Source organism: Coniophora puteana (assembly GCF_000271625.1).
Source record: "Coniophora puteana RWD-64-598 SS2 unplaced genomic scaffold CONPUscaffold_9, whole genome shotgun sequence".
NCBI lineage: Eukaryota > Fungi > Basidiomycota > Agaricomycetes > Boletales > Coniophoraceae > Coniophora > Coniophora puteana.
Window position 1 is genome coordinate 701,510 of NW_006913061.1, and position 19,992 is coordinate 721,501.

A 19,992-nucleotide genomic window follows, 5' to 3' on the forward strand; every position below is an offset into this window, starting at 1 on the left:
ATGCGCACCCACATGCTCGATGAGGCGCGGGCCGTTTTCGCGCGGCCACTCAAACGAGGGCTGGCACCGTGGGCAGAGGTCGGCTGATCCGTCGACGGCGCTGATGTTGCGTAGCCCGTCGAGATCAACGGCAAATGCAGTGCGGCCTACAATAAACGACTCAATACAGCCGCAAACACGTCAACGAGAATGCTCTTACCTGCCGATCTATATGGGAAGTCCTCGTTTGCAGGTAGCAAAGGCAGACGAGTGAGACCATCGAGGCGGATGACTTGAGCGTGAAGGCTGGTAGCGAACGCTTGCAGTTCTGCCGTAGTGAAAAGGAATGCAGGGATGTCGGAGTCGGTGGGGAAGACGGTGGGATTAATCACCTGGTAATTATGCCCGGGGGCAGACTTCAACATCTTCCCCATCTTACCCGTCCATTCCCAATCCTCGGCCTCCGGACCGAGATTCTCGGCTCGTCGTTCTTGCAAAACAAGAATCTGAGCAGTGATTGACACTCCTTCCTCTGCAAGAGCGGTGGCGGGGATTTCAAGTACGTGACTTGAGTGAAAGTGAATCGCGGAGACCTGTGCAACAGCCAGGAATAGACGAGAATCTGTCTTTACGAGAGTAACTAGAGGCTCGCCAACAAATAGGCGAGCACCACCAAAGACTGAGAGCGAAGTGAGAACACTTGTATCGATATCAGGGGCTGCTGTGAACCGCAAAAGCCCCATGACCCGTTTCAAGCGATCCGTTGAGCCGGCTGATGAAATGAAGCGAAACAGTTGACGGAGGACACGGGCCTTGTATACCAATTTACCCTCGACTTTGACATATGGCGAGAACGAGCTGTTTTGCACAACATCCTCATTGGCAACTTGGTCTTCCAGGTCCAGGTCGTCCGTTTCAGGTTCGGGAGCAGCATGTGGAATTGGGTCATCTTCAAGGACATCATCGGGATCTGGCTCTGAGATGGGATAGGGCCCGGGGCTGGATGGATGGCAGCCGTCAGGGAATAGAAGATCGCCACCGGCTTCTTCAATCCCCAAAAAGCAGTCGTGCACCGAGAAGGCTGTATATGCACGCTCAACGAGCGCTCGACCCTGGGTCCACGGAGTGATGGGAAGGACATGCAGCAAGCAGACATCGCCGCGCCAAGAGGCCGGATTGACATGGTCGATCTTTGCTGAAAGTTCGACGTTGCTGGAGAGACCTGGTAATCTAAGCCGACGGGGTGTACTGTCCCACTCTGGGTATTCGGCAAGTATCTGTGACGACTGGATGGTGTGTGCAATGCGATGGACAAGCTGGAGAATGTCTGCGTTGGCATCATTACCAATTATTGTGCGGTAGATTCCAAAGGATATCTCAAGACGATCGGTACCGAGCATGATAATATAGAAGTTTCCGAGTGGCCGGTCCACCTTTGCCTTCGCAACGCAAAAGAACACATTCTTGATAAGAATTTGGATGTCTGTGTATAGCTGCTTTGGCAAGAATGCGGTCCCACCCCCCGGGTATGTATAGAGACTGCAGGCAAGATGGGCAGCGGCGCTGAGATGCGACAGCTGATCAGAAAGGGACATATCGAGATCCACGTAAGGGGTAATGAGGTGCCTGAGAAAGTCGCCGAAGATTCGGATATGCTTCCGTGCGGCGATGACAGTTGGGCGCGAACTAGATGTTTCAGGAAGCTCCCATATTTCCTTGAGCAAGGATACCGCCAAGAGCACATCTTGCTTATCATTTGGGTTCATTAGATGCTCTACCTGGTCGGGTGCTAGATCATTTGAGCGAAGATGCCAGTTGAATGTCTCAGGAGTGATAGTAAAGCCATAAACAGAGATCCCTTTGTCCCGGAGAATAGCACAGCGCACACGCTTCATGATGACGTGCTTCCAGTCTTTGTCGGACGTGATGTCGTTGTCGCCCACCAAGGTGTTCATGAGTGGTAGCTTACCGACATACGAATAGATTGGTGATGATGCCGGCAATTTGCGTTTGTGCGTGAGGATGACAAGGGCTGCTCCGCGGCGTGCCTCACCATCAGAGGCAATGCTATACAATCGGCCCGGAACCTTCTCGTGCTCGCATGCATCAATGACGGTTTGAATGAGTGTTGCATGAGTCGGCGCATCTTCTGCTTTGCACGTTCCTGAGACAAGAATAGGCCGGGCAGCGTGAGACCGAGCATCACCTGCGAGAAAACCTATAGCAGCTACAGTCGCCTATTCGGAACTCAGTTGGTGGTACCATTGCACATACGAGCGGCTTACCTCCACAGCCAGTCGCACCTTTCCATCTGCCACCGCCCTGCAAAGCGCGTATGCCTCTGCCTCAGAACAAAACTCTAGCCCAATACGGTCCGCATCTTCTCGCGCCACGCCAACAATCCTGTTTGTCTTCTCATCCCAACGTGGACGCCCTTCCACCTTGATCTCGTCGATCATCAGCTGGTAACCATAAACCTCCTCTGCCCTTGATGCTGACTCCTCAGTGAGTCCTAAGTTCCCCCCGCCTGCGAACGTATTTTTGATGTTGTAACAGACCTCCTCCACCGTAGGGAACCCCGCCGACGCACGTAGAGGATGAGTCGCTGCAAAACGACGTAGTGTACTGGTGGAAGGTGAGCCTATCGCATTATGATAGATTTGCACGAGGCGAGGACCAGCAAGATGAAGCATCAACACGGCGAGCCTCTTCTCAGCCTTGTCGAAACTCTTTGGACTATACAGCTTTTGCGTAGCCTTGGCCAGCTGCTCTCCCATTTTCTTCACCGACATCCCGTTCTTGAGACAGACCTTGACAAGCTGCCCAACACGCGTCATGTTGCTGCTGCCAACAGCAACAAGGAACTTGTTATGATCATCAAGGACTTGAGATTTTCGTCCAAGACTCTTCGACATATTGACGCGGCCGAGACGTAAGGCCTGCACTTGGAACGTCTTCGCGCGGATGATGTCGTGCAAGCCACTGATAGGCTGGTAGACATGTGGTGTGTTTTCGTGCACGCCATCCGTCATGCGTTTGACGATTGAAACAAGCTGACCATTGTCCTTTAGTGACGTACACGCTGTGCACGACTGCGCATTTGTGGTACCCGTGCACTTGCTCGCGGTGAGCCAAACTCGCCGGCCTTCTGTATGAACTGACCACGGGAGAACCCTCCGCGTGTGTAACGCGAACGGGTAGAGCATGACGCCCCACTGCCCGTCTGGAACCGGTAACTCGAAACCCCTGCAGGCGAGCATGCGCTTGTCGACGAGCGCCGATGCCGGCTTCTTCCCGGTGTTGCCATGATTGCGGACAGCGTCTCGATCGTCATCACTGTCGTCAATGACGATGGCATGAGACGATGGAAGGTGCGCAGACGCCATCGAAGACGAGTCCAGTATCGACGACAAATCGAACACACCACTGCCAGCACCCGAGCCGGACGTCAAAGGTGCACCCGACATCGAGGGCGCGCCTGTCGTCGAAAACGCGCCCGCGCTCGACGACGCTTCAGTTGCCACAACCGAAGCACTCGTCATCGAACCGGCTGGTGTTGGCGTCGATGAAGGACCAGCCTGGTCGGGGTTCGCAGGCACAGTCACCAGAGCGGCAGCCGTCGATCCGTCGTCCAATGATGGATCTATGGCGTCAACTCGGCCACTAACCAGGTAAGCTGTTATCTACGTAAATAGTTTGCGACACTCACTATGATTCGATGGCTCTCAGGAGGCGATTGACCTTCCCCTCCACCAGGCAGGGCTTGATCCCTTTGTCGATCAGGAGGAACTCGAGGAAGGTGAGCACTCCATCCAATCCAGCTTCCCCTCTCCGTATCAGCGCCCTAATCTCCTCCTCAGGTATGCGAGAGCCAAACACGGCATTCATCTGTTGATCTGCGTCCTCCCAGATGGTGTCGCAATCTTTACTCCGGTAAGCCTCTGCCCAGTTCTCGAAAACTGCGAGCTCATCTGTGTTGCATCCAACTAGAACAGAACTTGGCATGTGCGCGACGGCATCACGTAGCTGGCCCAGCAGCGCGTTGATCTCAGGCGAAGGGGCTGGTCGTGCGATGGGAGCAGGTTGAGAAGGCAAGCTAGAAGGGCCCAACACCGGCTGAGACACGGCGCTGGAGGGAAGAGGGCCTGGTTGACTTGGAGGGAGGAGGGGGTTCCCTATCTCGAAGAGGGTGCATTGCTTCATCGGCTTCTTCTTTTTCTTCTTCTTCGCCCGTTCTTCCTCTTCTTTCGTCTCCTTTTCCCGCTGCCTTTCCCGCTGCCTACACTTCTTGCTGCCCTTGTGCATGTCCATGTTCTTACTCCCCGCAGTACCGACAGTGACCTGTTGGCCGCATAGGGGGCATTCGTCTGTGTCAGTGGCTTTCGGTTTCACTACGCCCAAGCCGGACGCCTTCAACGGGAGGGTTTAGTAGGGTACATAGCTTGCTATGCAGGTGCGTACCTCAGCCCCGTGGGTGGTCATGGTGTCGAGTAGTGCTGATGGTCTAGTGTGATACAGGGGGGTTTGAGGACGACATTCAGGATGGTGTGTACGCGTCGGAATCATTCATTTGATTAATATTTGTCTATGCTCTAGTATACAGGTATTGTAGTACAAATTGTAGTAGCTCTGCGCTGCCATTCCGTGACGCGGCAGCACAAAATCGCCCGAAAATCATCACGATTGTACGCTCTGGACCTCTCAGATAGGGGCTAATCTACCCTTTTTGGGTAATCACGTGGGCGTTCTGGCAGTTCCCGACCTCAGCCAGCGAATTTGGTAAGGCCAGTCCATGGTACCCCCCCCCTAGACCCTATATACGGCAATTGAATCTTGACCACCCCTTGTCTGTGATTCTCATGAATACGCTATACAATACTTACTTTCCGAGACGGAGTCGGACATTAAAGAACATGTTGAAAAATCCGCGAACGTTCGCGTATATTACTGTGTTTAGGTAGTCTACCTTTGACATTAGGACACAGCGAGTCATGCTTCAAGAAGACTGTGTTTGGTCAAGCATGTGCATGAGTAAGTAGCCCCCAGATCTACTCCCGCGAAGGAAAAGAGTCAGTACTAGCTGTTTCTAGGACATTAATCTGATATTCATTCATTCATTCACAGGCTGGCCGGAGACAAACCCACCATAGGCAGCTGTGATTGCCCTATGCGTGCGGTCGCGATTTCACCCTTAATACACCGAGGCCGAGGAGGACACCGACATTGAAAATAAAAGTTGGTGCTTGGGTTTGACTTGTCAAGGCCTAGGCATGTCGACGTGTATTCTTGTCTTATCTCTCACGAGTTCAGTAAACCCAATACAGATTTTTACCACGTTAGGATAGCGCAGAGCAACACGATTGATCGCTCTCTCTGGACACCAATGCTTGGGCCAATCTGGATTCACATCTGACGTCAAACTTTGAGTATGAAGAGCCAACTTTATAGTCTGGCGCCAGCAATTAGCTTCGCATGACCCAACGTTCGTGTTCAGAAGCATTCACGCAGTCCAGAACCTTTCTCGGTGCCTGTCAATTTCGCCGAACCTACTCCATATCCAAGGATATTGTACTTCTTCTCGATGGTGTCCCTCGATGACATTTCGAGGTGTGTGTGCAATAGCTTGGCCAGCGTCATGCCATTGTCAGCGGAGCTCCGTCGACTTCTTACTCTCTCTGCAATGTGTCTGGATTCTCCGCCAGCACCCCGATTCTTACTGCGGTGCACGCTGCTCCTGACGTTCATCAGCTGCATGATCAAATAGTACATGCGTGAACTTGAGCATGACATCGGGAGGGCTGCTTCTGAATAGAGTTTCTCGAGGATCCAATAGCCTTTATCTTCATGCTTAAACTTACTTCGACCTTCATACAAATGGGTGTCAATTTGTACACGAGATGCATGTGGCAATGTATTGGCAGAAGCAAATCATACGTCAAGGGATCTCAGCGAATGAAGATCTAGATTGAACGCTGATTCTTGTCGCACATCGTTGTCGCAGGAATCTTCCACAACGCCTCCCTGGGCGCCTTCGCATCATCGTTCGTGATGAGCCAGGTCGCGGGGCGCTTTTATCCGGAAAGGATCCGAGAGGGCCCGGATTGCCACAGGTCGCGGTTGCCCGAGCGAGAGGAGAGTTGCAGACCATACCTCTTAGCCGCTCTCTCACCTCCTCTGTCCTGACCACCTTGAAGTCCCCCTCGAAAGCTGAAGGTAAGGTGCCGCACCGGTTGCAGAGGTTGGCTGCTGACAAAGTCTCAGCTGACTTATCCTTGTTCTGCAAAAGGAAGTTTTGACACACGGTTGCTGCCGACGCGTCTCTACTTCGCGTCCCAAAACGACGCACACGATTGGTCTTTCTGCCCACGTCGCTGCCCCCTCGGGCATAACGGTAGGTGGTTTCAAGGTTAGTCGTAACGTACATTGCTGGGACATTCGAAGTGGAGCAACAGCTAACGTTAACCCTCAGGGAAAGATCGCGATCTCGCCTCGAATCGCGTAAGCGGAGCCTTTCAAATACTAGCCGAAGGTGAGCACTTTGTCAACAGCTGTTCATTCCGGGCAGTCAGACTCCTGCATCATGGCCCACGTACCTGGGGTCGTTGCGTCAAGGGAGCTCTTTTATCTCTTCTTCATGTTGTCGAGGAGCCTGGACACCATAGAAAGCTTGACTTGTGGGCCCAAACGATGCGTGATGACCTAGCTCTCGGCACCTTTTGAGAAACATGAACCTTCTTATCCATGTTCCTCTTCTTCTTTTGGTCACCTACGGAGATGCTAACACCAAACCGCAGTTCCGCTGACATCGACTGGGTCTCCGTCCTTCATCGGTCGTAGCACTCTCGGCCTCATAATCAAGGTTCATTAGCCACGCTTTGAACCACTTCGTCCCCTCCATTCGGAACTATTTTGTGACTGGAACCCTCGAAAAAGCGCTCGCAGAACTCTTAAAACATTGCTGGTACTCTTTCGTACTTGCAGCACTCGCCGCTGTTCCTTTCCTAGTCATCTCCTTTCCATGTATCCCTCGCATCACCATCAGAACTCCCAAACCATGCCCGCACCCACGTATGAATATTCTTACTCTTCACAGTACGACCATGGTCCGACATCAGGAAGGGCCATGAGGCCGGATTCGTCGGAGTCACAGTCGTCTAACCCACCTCAGCCGTCATTCGCCCAGCAGCACTCCTATGGCCCCCCTTCTAGCTACTCCTCCAACCCCCACTACCCTCCCGTCCAGCAGCAACAATCCACAAATCACCATTGGTCGACGCAACCCGATGGTTGGTCGCACTACGCCCAGCCGTTCCCCTCTCAAGGACCCGCGCAGTCGATGGACGTAAGTTATGGAGGCTCGACACGTGCGGAGGCTCCGTCAGGCCCGGCGCATACCCCAGAACGCACGCGGGGGTACGATGCGGGACCTCAGCCCGGTGACTTTCGCCGAATGGACGAGCGGTATCCGGGCCCAAGCTCACCGGCCTCCATCAGCAAAGCGATACCTCCTCCCAAGCCCAAACGCAGCGATTCTGGCGAGTCACCCCCGATCATCGCCGAGAGCCCACCTTCGGTCCAGGGCCTCGATATGAATAAGGTAAGTCAGATTCTATATCCACATGAGGCGCTTGCAGAATGCCGTTCATGATTTCTCCGTTATTAATGGACGAATCCTACAGCTTCTTGAAACTTACCGCTTTATCTTGGACACGAGCAGCTCCAGCGTTTCCGGTGGCCGCTTGCCGGCGTCAGAATCAATGGAGCGTATAATACAGGCAGCTAAGGGTAACCTGCAGATGCTTCAGACCGCAGCACAACAACAGCAGCAACAGCAGCAAGGCAGTCCTGACCCGGGAAATCGACCCTCGACCTCGGGGAGCGAGGAAACGCCGTCCGCCGGCGCAAAGCGACAGGTGGGCACTTTGTCTCGTTTTGAAACTCGTTCACCTCAACGTTATGATTTTTATAACACCCGCCACCACTCCTGCGTGGTGGGTCGTGCCTGGATCCGATTCTGATAACGTCAAAACACACGATACTCACGTGGCTTTCTTTTCTCCTCCCTTTTCCCTCTTCTCCCTGCCATGCCTCCCTTTCGCTTCCTTTTTATCTGAAGCAGGGCAACACCGGCCAGAAAATCGGCGAAGACGGCGGCCCCGTGCCCGAGGGTCAGACATGCTTGGGCTGCAAGGCGACAGCGACACCCGAGTGGAGGCGAGGGCCTCTCGGTGAGTCCACCATGCTCTAGGCTTCTTCGCCCTTCCCCTTTCCCTTTCCTTTTCCTTTCCCCCCAATTTCTCTTTTGGTCTGTTGGGGCGTACCGCGATGACCGGTGGCTGACTAAAAACGCGCTTGCACCGCGCCACCCACTTACTACGCACGCGTCGTATCGTTCCGGTTTTTTAACGCACGGCTCAACAGGGCCTCGAACGTTGTGCAACGCATGTGGCCTCGTGTATGCTAAGATGGTACGTCGCCCTTTTTTATGGCAGCCACTTGGGCGTGCCCAGTGTCGATCCGTGCTATCGTGAGCGCTGACGTTTGGGGGCTCCTCTGTTTGTCGCGGTGCCGGGCATAATTTTATATGTGACGCGACGTGTAGCTCAAGAAGAGGGCACGCGCGGACAAGAAAACCACCGGGCAGCAAGATACTGGAGCCCAGGCCGCTGCGCTCGACGAGTCGAGCGGCGAGAGCGATATCGGCGACATGGACTCTTTCGAGTCCCCCGAGCGGCATAGCGAATATGAGGGGTATCGTAGGGGGCAGTCGTGAGGACAGATAAGCGTATCCCGGACTATAATCTCTGTGCTCTTGTTCGTTGCCACGGAGGCGTTCTCAGTCTCTGTTTTCTTCTTCCTTTTTTCTTGATATCGATACGTGAATTTTTGGGTGCTTTCTTACACCCAATGCCTCGTTTACCTCTTGATCTACATATGCATTCGTCCCTAGTATCACTCGCCTGTTTTCCCTTTTTTGCCTGGACTCCGCAATAGTCCGAGACTTTGATATGCCTCTCCTAGTTTACTGGACTCTACTACTCCTACTCGGCTCGCTAGTTTGCTACATACACACGGCTAACGGAATCGTATTTATTGGCTCAAAGTTCCGAACGTGCCTCGCTTCTATATGCGCAGTTTAGGTTATCTTCCTTCCCACATCTTCCTTCTCCTCGCTTGCGCACGACGCCCTAATGATGCCGGAGAAAAAATGTCGAATGACGGCATGCATCGCCGAGCCGTGTGCTCGGGACTGCACAGAACGAGAAGCAGAGAAAGCACGAGAGAATCAGGGACGCGGACGTAAAATAGCAGACTCTGCAATGACAACGAGGGGGCGATATGTCCGCGGGCAGGGGGGAAAAACATGTGTGTCCGGTGTATGCACCAGCCAGTCCAAGGCGATGGGTAGGGTGATGCTATCCCCGCTGCGTATGCATATAAAACTAATTTTTCTCAAGCCACCGGCGCGCCGTCGGGTAAACTGCACCCCAGGCTCGAGGTGTAAGACGTAAAGCGTCGCAGGGATTGGGCAAACGCCGGAAAGGCTGATAAGCGCCGCTGCAGACGGGGTGATATCATGGTACTGGTGATGATGTCAAGATGATATGGAGAAAACGCTGTTGATGATCAAATCCACCGTGTCGACGTAATTCAACGAGCGTGTGTGCGATTTTTTTGAACCGCTTGATTTCCGAGGAGAAGAGAGCCGATGTCGTTCGTCTTCGACTGGCGGTCAGAAGGGGGAAGCGAAACACGCACAGAAAATAGGCGGGCTAGAGTGTAGCGCAGTAGGACTGAGAACAGGGAAGGTCGAGCAGGCCGCGGCTCGGTGGCTGGGCTTGATAAGGGACAGGAATAACATACAGACGTCGGTCTTTTAAAATGAGACTGAAATATTATGTCTCCTTATGGTTGTTCCTGTACCAGAAGATGTCTGAGACCGACATATGGCAATCGGAGCAACGACACATGTTTTCAAGGTTTTCTCCGAATCCGAAAAGACATATGCTACTTTCTCAAATAGCCACCTACCAAGGTTGTGACCGAGACGATACTATCAACCTGGTATCCCAGCTTCTCCTTACGACATCCACCGAGAAAATGCCGTCTGATGCACGCGTAACGAAAGAACGTCAGATAAGAAGGCCTTAGTTATACAGGGAAAACGTTGGCCATGGCACGATGTTTGATAAGAGCTTAAAGACTGTACGAGAATCTGACATAGCGATTTCTTTGGGACTCAACTACTTTATCAGCCTTTACTTCAAGGCTGTTCTTCAGGGTACATGAGGTTTCAGCACGCAAGGATTAGCATCCATTTACCAGGCCTGACTTCGTATTTGCATCGGCATTAGGGCACGGGAGCAGCAGGATCAGCAAGTTATTTCAGCCGGAATTATGATGCATACCCGGCGCACACCGAGACTGGGCACACAAGGAATCCCCATGTCCTAAAACGCGTGTCCTCATTATAAACCTAGACCGCAACCTCCCATCCACACATGCAGCAGCATCAGGATACGCCAGGATACGTCGATAACAGAAGACAATCTGGAGGAATCAGCGCAGTGCCATCCGGCTCGCCTGGACTCCTACGTAGATCCCAAATTCACATCATACTGTTGGGGTACTTCAACGCGGTCGAGAACGACGGAAATGGCCCGCAGGGCCAAAGGGTATACTCGATAAAGATGCTAGGAATAAATGTACAGGCTCGCGCGATCGAGGATGCTGCAGTTTCCGTACTGAGATAGCGAATAAAGTAGGTGCGCGGTACGTGCTACGTATACATACGGAGCTCGACGCGATACACGATACACGATAGATTATGTGAGAGCATAGCTAGAGCAACACGGGACAAGACAAGACAGATAGACATAAGTCACGGAGAACACGGTGAGATAGCACGGTCCGGGTCCATGGCGAGTGGAAAACGAGGAAGATGAAGAAGAGGATAGAGTCCGGGATGGGGGTGAAGTCATATTTAGTGGTGTGGGCGAGCAAGCGCGTGTTAACGTGGGCCTGGGAGCGATCTCCATGATGCTTTGCGAGACAACCTGGCAAGAAACGAAGAGACGACATCTTCAGTTCGTCTATCGCCCGCCGAACGCCTCAGACGTCGCTGTTCCAGTATCCAAGGCGTACCCAGCGCCCCGCGCTCCGTACTACCGCTGCGCACCAGCCTGCTGCCCCGCCTTCGCAGCCGCAGCAGCCATCGCCATCTGGCCCATCTGGCCCATCTGGCCCATCTGGCCCATCTGGCCCATACCCATCTGACCCATCTGGGCCTGCATCCCGCCCATGCCCATCTGCGCTTGCATCCCCAGCTGGCCCATGTGCGCCTGCTGCATCCCCGCGCCCTGCCCGCCTTGACCGGTGGGCACAGCCTGCATCTGCCCGTTCGGCAAGAACCGCCACGCGAACCCGCCGCCCGACGCGCCGCCTGCACCGGCACCGGCGCCCTGCTGCTGTTGCTGCTGCTGCTGCTGCTGCTGCATGCGCGCGGCAACGGCGGCCATCTGGGGTGTCATACCGTTCGCCATCGCGCCGCCGTTGACATTGACGTTGCCGTTGCCGTTGCCGTTGGGCTGCAACGCGTACCCCATCGCCGCCGCCGGGAACGGGTAGTACTGGGGCATCATCGCGTGCTGCTGCTGGCCTGGCTGCTGCTGGCCACCACCTTGCTGGGCGCCTTGTTGGGGCTGCTGCTGACCGCCCTGCTGGGGCTGCGCGTTCTGCGGGCGCGGCGTCGCTTGGGCCTGTGCCTGCGCTTGGGGCTGAGGTTGGGGCTGCGCTTGGGGTTGAGACGCCTGCGCCTGCGCGTTCTGTAGTGCGGGCGACCGTTGGTTCTGCTGCGCCTGCGCGGCCATCATCTGCCTTAGCTGTGCCATCTGCGCCGCCTGCGCCTGCGCCTGCACGCTCTGTCCCTGCCCCTGCCCCTGCTTACCCGCCTGCCCCTGCCCGCCGCCGCCGTGTTGATGCTGCTGCTGCTGCTGGAGCTGGAGCTGCTGTTGGAGCAACTGAAGCTGCTGCTGGACCTGCTGCGAGTTCTGCGGCTGGTTCAGCTGGGGCGAGCGCTGGTTCTGCCCCTGCCCCTGCTGCTGTCCTGGCTGTCCTGGCTGTAGCCCCTGCCCCTGCCCCTGCTGCTGCACCTGCGCATGCCCCATCATCGGCGACCGCCCCGCCTGCTGCGTCTGACTAGCACCAGCACCAGCACCAGCACCACCAACAACAGCCGCGAGCTGCTTATTCTGCACCATCGGGCTGCCCCTCGCCGCCGCCGCCGCCGCCGCCGCCTGCGCCTGCACCAACGGGCTCCTACCCGCCTGCGCAGCCGGCGTACCGGCGCCCGCCCGCGCCTGCGCCGCGCGCTGCGCGTTCACGAGCTGCACGAACTGGCCCTGCAGCTGCGCCTGCTGCGCCGTGTTGCCCGCCTGCTGCGCGTGCTGGATCGCGGTCTGCAGCTGCATGAGGATCGCACCGATGTTGGTGTGCGGGTGTTGGGCGTGCGGCTGCTGCCCGCCGGCGCCTGGCGGTTGCGGTTGCGGTTGCGGTTGCGGTTGGCTTTGGCTTTGGCTTTGACCTTGCGCTTGGCCCTGCGTCGGCTGCTGGGACTGCTGCGCGGGTTGTCCCTGTCCTTGACCTTGGCCTTGACCCTGACCTTGACCCGGCTGCCCCGCGCCGGCGGCGCCTTGCTGCCCACCGCCCTGCGCATGATTCTGCGCCTGCTGAGCAAGATGATATGCCTGCAGCTGCGCCATCTGCTGCGGCGTCAGCTGCTGCGTCTGCCCGTTCGCGCCCATCTGGATGCTCACGTTCCCGAGCTTGGGCGTCCCCGGCGCCTGCGGGTGCACTGGCTTTCCCCCTTGCTGCTGTTGGGCCTGCTGTTGGGCCTGCTGTTGGGCCTGCTGTTGGGCCTGTGCCTGCTGCTGTGCCTGCTGCTGCTGCTGCTGCCTCGCGTGCATGTGCGCCATGTACGCCGCGATCTGCGCTTGCGTCGGCTGCTGCTGGCTCTGCGGATGCTGCCCGAGCTGGCTCTGCGGACGCTGCGGATGCTGAATCGCGTGCTGAGGCTGGGGCAGCTGCATAGGGTGCGGCTGCGGCGTCCCTTGCCCCTGCCCCTGCCCCTGCACATGGACCTGCCCGTGGACCTGCGGATGCGGATGCAAACGCTGGTTCTGCAGCTGCGGCGTCTGCGGGTGCTGCTGCACCCCGTTCGCCCCCACCCCCACCCCCACGCCGTTCACCGCCATCATCCCGTTCATCTGCGGCGTCTGCGGCGGCAACCCGGCCCCATGCATCGCGGGCGATCCGTGCGGGATCTGACCGTTTGCAGTGAGGCGCGGCGACTTGACGAAGCCGGGGCGCGTTGATGGGGGTCGAGGCGAGGGCACCGGCGGCTGCTGTTGCGGATGGGGCGGGGGAGGCTGGCTGTTCACCTGGAACGTGATGTTCGTGTGCGGGGGCATCGGTGAGCGTGCGGGGCCTGGCATCGAGACGGACACAGGCTGCGGCTGCGGCTGAGGATGAGGATGGGTGGGCTGGGAGGGGTGTGGTGGGGACTGGTTGATGACGGTGAGCTGTTGCGGGTGCGGGACGGAGGGAGGGGCGGGAGTTGCGGAGTGCGATTGGCGGATGAAGTCTTTGGATGGGCTGTATGGGCTCTGCGGGTGCGGTGTCTCTGCTTTCTGCATCTTCTTTGCGGGCGTCTTCCGTGGCGAGTCGTCCCCTGTCGACGAGGACGCGGAGGAGTGCACGCCGTTCGTAAGCGCCGGGGGCTGGATGGTGCTTTTCGACGGGGATGACTGCTGTGAAGGAGGAAGGAGGACTGTGGGGTTGACGGACACGGGAGTAGAGGAGGTCATGGTGGGGGTATTCGTGGGGTGTGTGAGTGGGGGCATCGGGATGGCGGTCGGGTGGGCGGGGGTGGAGTCGACGTCCATCTTGCGGTTCTTCATCTGCTCTTTGATGTCCAATATTCGGTAACTGCAAGTTCCAGTTCTCGGTTAGGATAATGGAGGCAGAGCATGGTGAAACGTACGTTGGGACCGTGCCACGGTTTAAGCGCGGGTTCATGAAGTTCATGATCTTGGCTCTACGAGCCCTGTCAGACTCGTCCTCCTCCTGCGATGAAATGGCGGTGGCTTTGCGTTTGAGAGATACGGGTGGTGGAGGGGTGGACACTTTGAGGGTGTGGTTGACGATGCGCGTTAGGTGGGGGTTGGGGTCGAGGCATAGGGGCGATGCGGTATGTAGCTAAATAGTGGGCCTGTCAGCAATTATGTGGTCAATGGATCTGGCAGGACGCACGAGTACACGGGCCTCAATCTCCAAAGCGTCGTTGTCGGTCCACTGGTTCCCGTTCCGGGCGTTCAGGAGACACAGGTCGGTCCACAGAGTTTCGGCGTTGGGATGCAGCAAGACACGATTCCGCTCGGGTTTCTCGAGCAGCGTGTCCTTGGGATTCCGCGGGCGGTAGTCGAGCAGGTCGACGATCATGCAGCCTGTGGACAGCAGACGCGCGCAGTGGATGAGAGGCGTGCCGCTCGGCGGACACGGGGTGAAACGCACCATCGTAGAAGGGCACACGAGCAGCGTCAAAGAGCTCAATAAAGTCAACAGGTATACGGCGAGCGTGAACATCGTCGAGGAGAGACTGTGTGCGAGAGATTCGGTGTTAGTGTCGAGCCGTTCGGGTAGCCGCTCACGCGACAGACGTACCGCTACAGGGTTGTTGTAGAGAAACTTGGGCCCTGCGTTGAGTGTCCAGTGCTCTGGGTATAGGTGAACGGTGAACGAGGGCTGGTCGTCGTTGTGTGCGGCGAGGAGAGCGTCCTGTGCCCTCGAGACGTTGAACGCTGCCATCCGACGATGAAGTCAGGTCCAAGACACCTGCACAGCCCCAGACACACTCTAATCCCATCCCACAATAGGGGCTTTCTCTCAACAACATGTCCGCCCAGTTCGAGGAGGTCAGTCAACTAGAACAATAACATAGCTCATTGCTGAGACATTTACAGCTCATTCCGTTTCTGCGGGAAAAGAACCCGCAGGTGAGACAGCTCGCACTCTCCAATCTGCTCGGACAGACACCACAAGGCTCACCTCATCGCAACATTTTCTTCAATGGCCTGTCGGGAGGAGGTGGACTCAAAAAGCCCCAGGAGACAGAGGTCATCAGGGATCTCAAGCTGCTATGCAGAGACCAACTCGTATGTCTTGACCACTTGTAGCGTACACGTCTAAAGTTTATTGTCAGGCCGTCGCACACGATGCCTTCCGTGCCCTCGTCAACCTCTCCGACTCGCCCCTGATCGTTCCCCACCTCTCAGAGCCCTCCTTCCTCGCCTTCCTGGTGTCCTACATACTGGTGCGCACTCCGCATGCGCACGATAGCCCGGGATGATCTTGAGACAGCCTCCATCTCACTCACACCACCCATGCTCAACAGCACCCCGACGCCATCTGCGCCGATCTCGCATCGATGATCCTCTCCAACCTCTCCGCCACGCCCGCCGTCTGCGCAGCCATACTCACCCTAAAAGTCCTCGTTATCCCTACCAACCCGGGCGCTTCGCCCTCGTTCTACCCTACCCAGTCGCGCTCGGGGACATGTGCCGCGCCCGTGCCGTATCCGACGCAGGAGCCGCAGGAGGTGCTCGCGCTGCCACTTCTGCTGGACGCGTTCGTGGATGCCGTGCCGGTAGAATTATCCGGAAAGGAGACTCAGAGAAGGAGGAAAGCCGAGCTGCATTTTCTGGCGAGCGTGTTCGCGAACATCAGCACGGCGAGTCGCATCGTCTTGTGTCACTCGTGCAAGTGCTGAACTGATGCAAACCCGTTCTCCTCGCTGGATGGACAGGCACCCGCGGGCCGCCTCTTCTTCCTCACCCCGTGGCCTGCTGACGCCGTGCGCTCCACGGGCCCGGAAGAGTACCCGCTCGCCAAGATCGTCGCGTTCACGGAGCACAAGGACACGATTCGGCGGGGCGGCGTTGCTTCTACCATCAAGTGCGTCCAATTCCTCCTATGGGAAATACATTGATGCTAACTGTCGATCACTTCTATAGAAACTGCGCGTTCCACGGCCCAGCGCACCAGGCCATTCTCTCGCCCGAGAGCGAGAAGGTCGCCGTGTCGCCGTCGACGCAGGCGGCACCCGGGATAAATGCGTTGCCGTATATTCTCCTTCCGCTTGCGGGGCCGGAGGAGCTCGATCTCGAGGTGCGTCCGGTGCTTCCCTCTTCAGTTTCTCCACTTTTTCTCTCCCCTCTTTTTTGCTACCATCGCCATCGTCACAATCCCTATCCATCACCCGCTAACCCACCCCACCCTAAAAACAGGAACAAGACCGCCTCCCCTCGGAACTCCAATTCCTCCCGCCCACAAAGACGCGCGAGCGCGACGAGGTCCTGCGCCTCACGCACGTCGAGACGCTGCTCCTGCTGTGCACGCACCGGTGGGGGCGCGAGTATCTCCGCGCGCACGGTGTGTATGAGATCGTGCGGGGCGCGCATTTCGAGGAGACAGTGGATAGGGTGTCGGAGCATATTGAAAGGCTTGTGCTGCTGGTTAAGGGGGATGAGGCGCCTGAGGAGGGTGAGGAGGGTGGGGCGGAGGTGGTGGTGGAGGTAGACGAGGAGGATGAGGATAGCAAGATTGTGGAGGTGTGAGTGGGAGAAGGCTCGTAGACTTCTTGGGCGCTTCTTGAGAAGCGCTGGTCGTGTAGCCTGTGGTGTGCATACTGTCTCGTACTGTTTCTAGCAGACAATAGACGTATATCTTAGGCTCGTGTGTGCTTATCTTGAACCCAGAAGCACAATTGAAATTAAGGCGGCGTGAGCACAGTGCGGCGTGCAATGGAGGTTTGACTTTTGAAACATATAGAAGATATATAGCTCTATCGCTACAGTGTGCTTCGTGAGACTAGTAAACTACAAGGGTATTTACAACATGAGAATTATGTATAAAAAGGTCATGCAATAACGAAAGTCCAAGATGATTAGTAGCCAAGAAGATACGGATTAAAATGCATTGACTTGGTTTCAAGGGACAACCGACAATGGGCGTCTATCACGGGCGTCTACGCGTCTAAAAGCAGGCTACGACTTGTTCTCCCCGGAATTGATATGCCGCGCGATCTTGCTCTTCGCTCTGATCCGCGGCCCATAAAAGAACAACACCTGAGAACAGCACGCACTTAGCTCCGCCCATACCGATAATCGAGGAACGAAAGAGGGGCGCACGTAGGGAATCGGGATCATCAGCACCGCGACGGCGCCGAAGAGCGTGTTCGCCCAGCGGTATGTCATGCGCGCGTACATCTGCGTTGTGAAGAGCGGGAAGATGAGCGCCATGATGTTGCGTAGCAGGGATTGGCCTGCGAGCGCGGAGCTTGCCCAGGATCCGTAGCTACAGTGTCCGATTATAAGTATAAGCATCATCAGCGTCGGCCCTGCCCTCAAAGACCAAGCACGGGTGAGAAACGGGGGAGGGAGACGCACCAGTCCGCGAGATACACGAACACGCTCTGGTAGATCACGTACGCCGCGCACATGAACACCGCGAGGCCGACGCACGGCGCGGGCCACGGAACGTGCGGGGACGCTGTCCACGCGTAGATGAACATTCCCGCTGGGAACAGGAGCGCTGCGAGCAGTGCGGTGTAGAGCCGCGCTTCGAGCCCGCGCGCGGGGAAACGCAGGCGGTAGATGCGTTCTTGGGCTGTGTTGAGGAGGAAGCCGAGGAGGGCGCCGATGCTGGATGGGGGTGAGAGGGGCAGGAACGAAAGAGGGTGTGTCAGCAATGGGAGATGGGAGGAGGTTAGGGAGAATGCGTATGTACCAGAGAGCGGCGAAGACAGAGCCGGATTGGCCTGTGGAGAAGCCGTAGACGGAGGAGAAGAGGGCGCCGATTGATCTAAGGGTATTAGGTGAGCGTCGTCGGAGGTGGGTGTGTCTAGAGAGATGTGCTCACTCGATCATCACGTAGAGCACGGCCCATGCGAAGCCAATCCAGAGCTGTATCAAAACGACCTGAGCTTGATCTACTCAGCTCAGCTACGAGGCAAAGCTTACGGTGAAAGCGAAAACCACCGGTTCGGTGAACAGCAGATCTATCACCTCCCAATTAACATACAACAAAGAAACAAAGCAGACGGAGCTGTAAAACGCACAAACAGGCCTCGTACACGACACCCTCAGCAGACTCCACAATCCCGGCCTTCCAAGCTCAGACGGCGCACGATACCGCTCGTCGCCCGTCTCCTTCCGCACCTGCTTCGCTATGCGCGCGAGCACGATCGTCGCGCGCGTTTCGTGCGTGAGGAAAAGCGCGAGTAGGAGATACGCGCCGCCGAAGCTGATGCAATGCACGGACCCGTCAGCGCCGATAAACACGTAGAAAGAAAGAAAAAAGAAAGGAGGGATTGAGTAGGAGCGGAAACGCACATCATGCCCACCCAATCGATCCAGCGCCACCGTAGCGCCTGGTTCGTGTCGATCCATCCGGCGACGACTGGGCCTACGCACGTCCCGAGGAGCGCGGTGAGGCTGTACAGCGACATTGGGAGGCCGCGTCTGTGCGTGGGGGTGTGCATCGTTAGCAGCTGTTATGATTGTGGAGACATAAGATGATGCTGGATGTGAGATTGGTGCTCACTGAGAGGGCTCCCAGATGTCGGCAATAGTACCGCCGACGAGGACAGCGCCCGTCGAGCTGAAGCATCCGCTGATGAATCGGCCGACGATGACAACCGCGATGTTTGGCGCTCTGATACAATAACAATTCCACAAATTAGCGAATGGAGCTAGGAACATCGTATGGGCACTTACAGTGCGACCATAAGCTCCGCAAGCACGAACCCGAGCGCAGAGGCGAGGTATACGGGTCTGCGGCCCAGCTCCTCGCTGAACGAGGAAGACGCGAGCGGGAAGAAGGCGAAGCCAAGGAGGAATAGGCTGAGGCCGAGCGTGGCCTCCATGCGCGTGCAGCCGAGGTCGGACATCATGCTGTCGTAGCCGAGAGAGTACGCGGAAATTGAGGCGGCTGGCGAGGGCGTCTAAGTCAACGGGAGAAAACTTGGCAGGGGGAGAGGAGGACGGGCGTACAGATTATAGCTGTGAATGTTATTGCTACGAATGTGATAGTCCATTTTTTGGCGTAGGAGAAGTTTATGGGTGCGCGGGGGTCGTTTTCGTCGAACTCGACCTAGCATGTTTGTAAGGAGCTTGTACCACTAGAGTAGATGTAGTTTACTTACGAGCAAAAAATCTGGCTGCTCCTTTTCTAACACAGAAATAGAGCGGGCGGATTTGTCGTCCTTCTCGTCGGGTGTCATCGTCACTGTGATGGTGCTAGCGCCCATGCTCGGGATAATGTCGATTTCGAGGTCGTCAGCCATCGTTAACTATGAAGAAATCTACAGAAGCTGGAGCGAAGAAGGGGAAAAACGAAGGCAATGAGGAAAAACGCCGGGGTCGCAGGAAAAAAGACAGGCTAAGCTCGAAGACGTTACGCGGGCGCCAGCTCCTGCAATCCACAACGAGCCATGGTTTTTTCACCGACACGAGGTTATATAGGGACGCCAGATGGCTGTCAGGTTGAAGACTCAACCGCGGCTCTCCGTCCGGCAACTAGCTGGTGGATAACAATGGACAGCATCAACCGAGCAGCCAATGAACGAGCGTGCCGAGTCAGAGATTAGCGTTGTCGAGACTATCAGGAGTAAGCTAGCAGCAAAGTGACTTGATAGAGCCAGTTATGCTCGGGCACGATGTCCGACGCAGCGCTCGGCAGCCCCGGGACAACGATGTCGCTGCTTGGCGCGCCGGCATGCATTGTGATTGGCTCTAGAGACCAGCGGCAGGCCAACATGAAGAGTAAGAGATTGGCTAAGCGAGCAGACGGCATTCCGTGTGATAGTTTCTCCTTTTCCCGGAAGAATCGTACGAGCGGTTGCCCTCGACGCGGCTGATCGTGCCGACAACACCGAAAAGACTAAAACGGGTGAAA

The 19,992-nt window shown here is 56.4% G+C and overlaps 5 protein-coding genes across 5 annotated transcripts; 2 read left to right on the top strand and 3 right to left on the bottom strand.

The window, feature by feature from the left end:
• Nucleotides 1-146: 146 nt before the first annotated feature.
• CONPUDRAFT_59826 (uncharacterized protein) lies at nucleotides 147-4,341 on the bottom strand (the record flags this gene model as incomplete). The annotated part of the gene is made up of 4 exons (XM_007772280.1): nucleotides 147-1,174; nucleotides 1,220-2,216; nucleotides 2,265-3,513; nucleotides 3,689-4,341. Coding segments are annotated over 4 exons (3,927 nt in total), but the record flags the coding sequence as incomplete, so codon positions are not given.
• Nucleotides 4,342-6,466: 2,125 nt separating this feature from the next.
• Nucleotides 6,467-9,129, top strand: CONPUDRAFT_145183 (uncharacterized protein). The gene is made up of 6 exons (XM_007772523.1): nucleotides 6,467-6,508; nucleotides 6,774-7,576; nucleotides 7,659-7,892; nucleotides 8,099-8,207; nucleotides 8,401-8,447; nucleotides 8,582-9,129. Exons 2-6 carry the CDS (start codon nucleotides 6,998-7,000, stop codon nucleotides 8,750-8,752), a joined length of 1,140 nt encoding a protein of 379 aa, XP_007770713.1. The 5' UTR covers nucleotides 6,467-6,508; nucleotides 6,774-6,997; the 3' UTR covers nucleotides 8,753-9,129.
• Nucleotides 9,130-10,732: 1,603 nt separating this feature from the next.
• On the bottom strand, nucleotides 10,733-14,853 carry CONPUDRAFT_166818 (uncharacterized protein). The gene is made up of 6 exons (XM_007772524.1): nucleotides 14,701-14,853; nucleotides 14,551-14,635; nucleotides 14,290-14,483; nucleotides 14,021-14,235; nucleotides 11,159-13,965; nucleotides 10,733-11,101 (listed from the first exon to the last, which is right to left on the bottom strand). Exons 1-6 carry the CDS (start codon nucleotides 14,842-14,844, stop codon nucleotides 11,073-11,075), a joined length of 3,474 nt encoding a protein of 1,157 aa, XP_007770714.1. The 5' UTR covers nucleotides 14,845-14,853; the 3' UTR covers nucleotides 10,733-11,072.
• A 49-nt stretch (nucleotides 14,854-14,902) lies between these two features.
• On the top strand, nucleotides 14,903-16,652 carry CONPUDRAFT_138227 (DUF383-domain-containing protein; the record flags this gene model as incomplete). The annotated part of the gene is made up of 7 exons (XM_007772525.1): nucleotides 14,903-14,951; nucleotides 15,000-15,191; nucleotides 15,239-15,349; nucleotides 15,431-15,766; nucleotides 15,842-15,990; nucleotides 16,050-16,203; nucleotides 16,323-16,652. The coding sequence occupies exons 1-7, from the start codon at nucleotides 14,931-14,933 to the stop codon at nucleotides 16,650-16,652; spliced, it is 1,293 nt and encodes a 430-aa protein (XP_007770715.1). The 5' UTR covers nucleotides 14,903-14,930.
• A 201-nt stretch (nucleotides 16,653-16,853) lies between these two features.
• On the bottom strand, nucleotides 16,854-19,955 carry CONPUDRAFT_126720 (MFS general substrate transporter). The gene is made up of 12 exons (XM_007772526.1): nucleotides 19,241-19,955; nucleotides 19,089-19,188; nucleotides 18,813-19,026; nucleotides 18,640-18,750; nucleotides 18,429-18,557; nucleotides 18,155-18,339; nucleotides 18,057-18,094; nucleotides 17,956-17,999; nucleotides 17,824-17,898; nucleotides 17,484-17,738; nucleotides 17,226-17,391; nucleotides 16,854-17,162 (listed from the first exon to the last, which is right to left on the bottom strand). Exons 1-12 carry the CDS (start codon nucleotides 19,379-19,381, stop codon nucleotides 17,082-17,084), a joined length of 1,539 nt encoding a protein of 512 aa, XP_007770716.1. The 5' UTR covers nucleotides 19,382-19,955; the 3' UTR covers nucleotides 16,854-17,081.
• Between the last annotated feature and the right edge of the window lie 37 nt (nucleotides 19,956-19,992).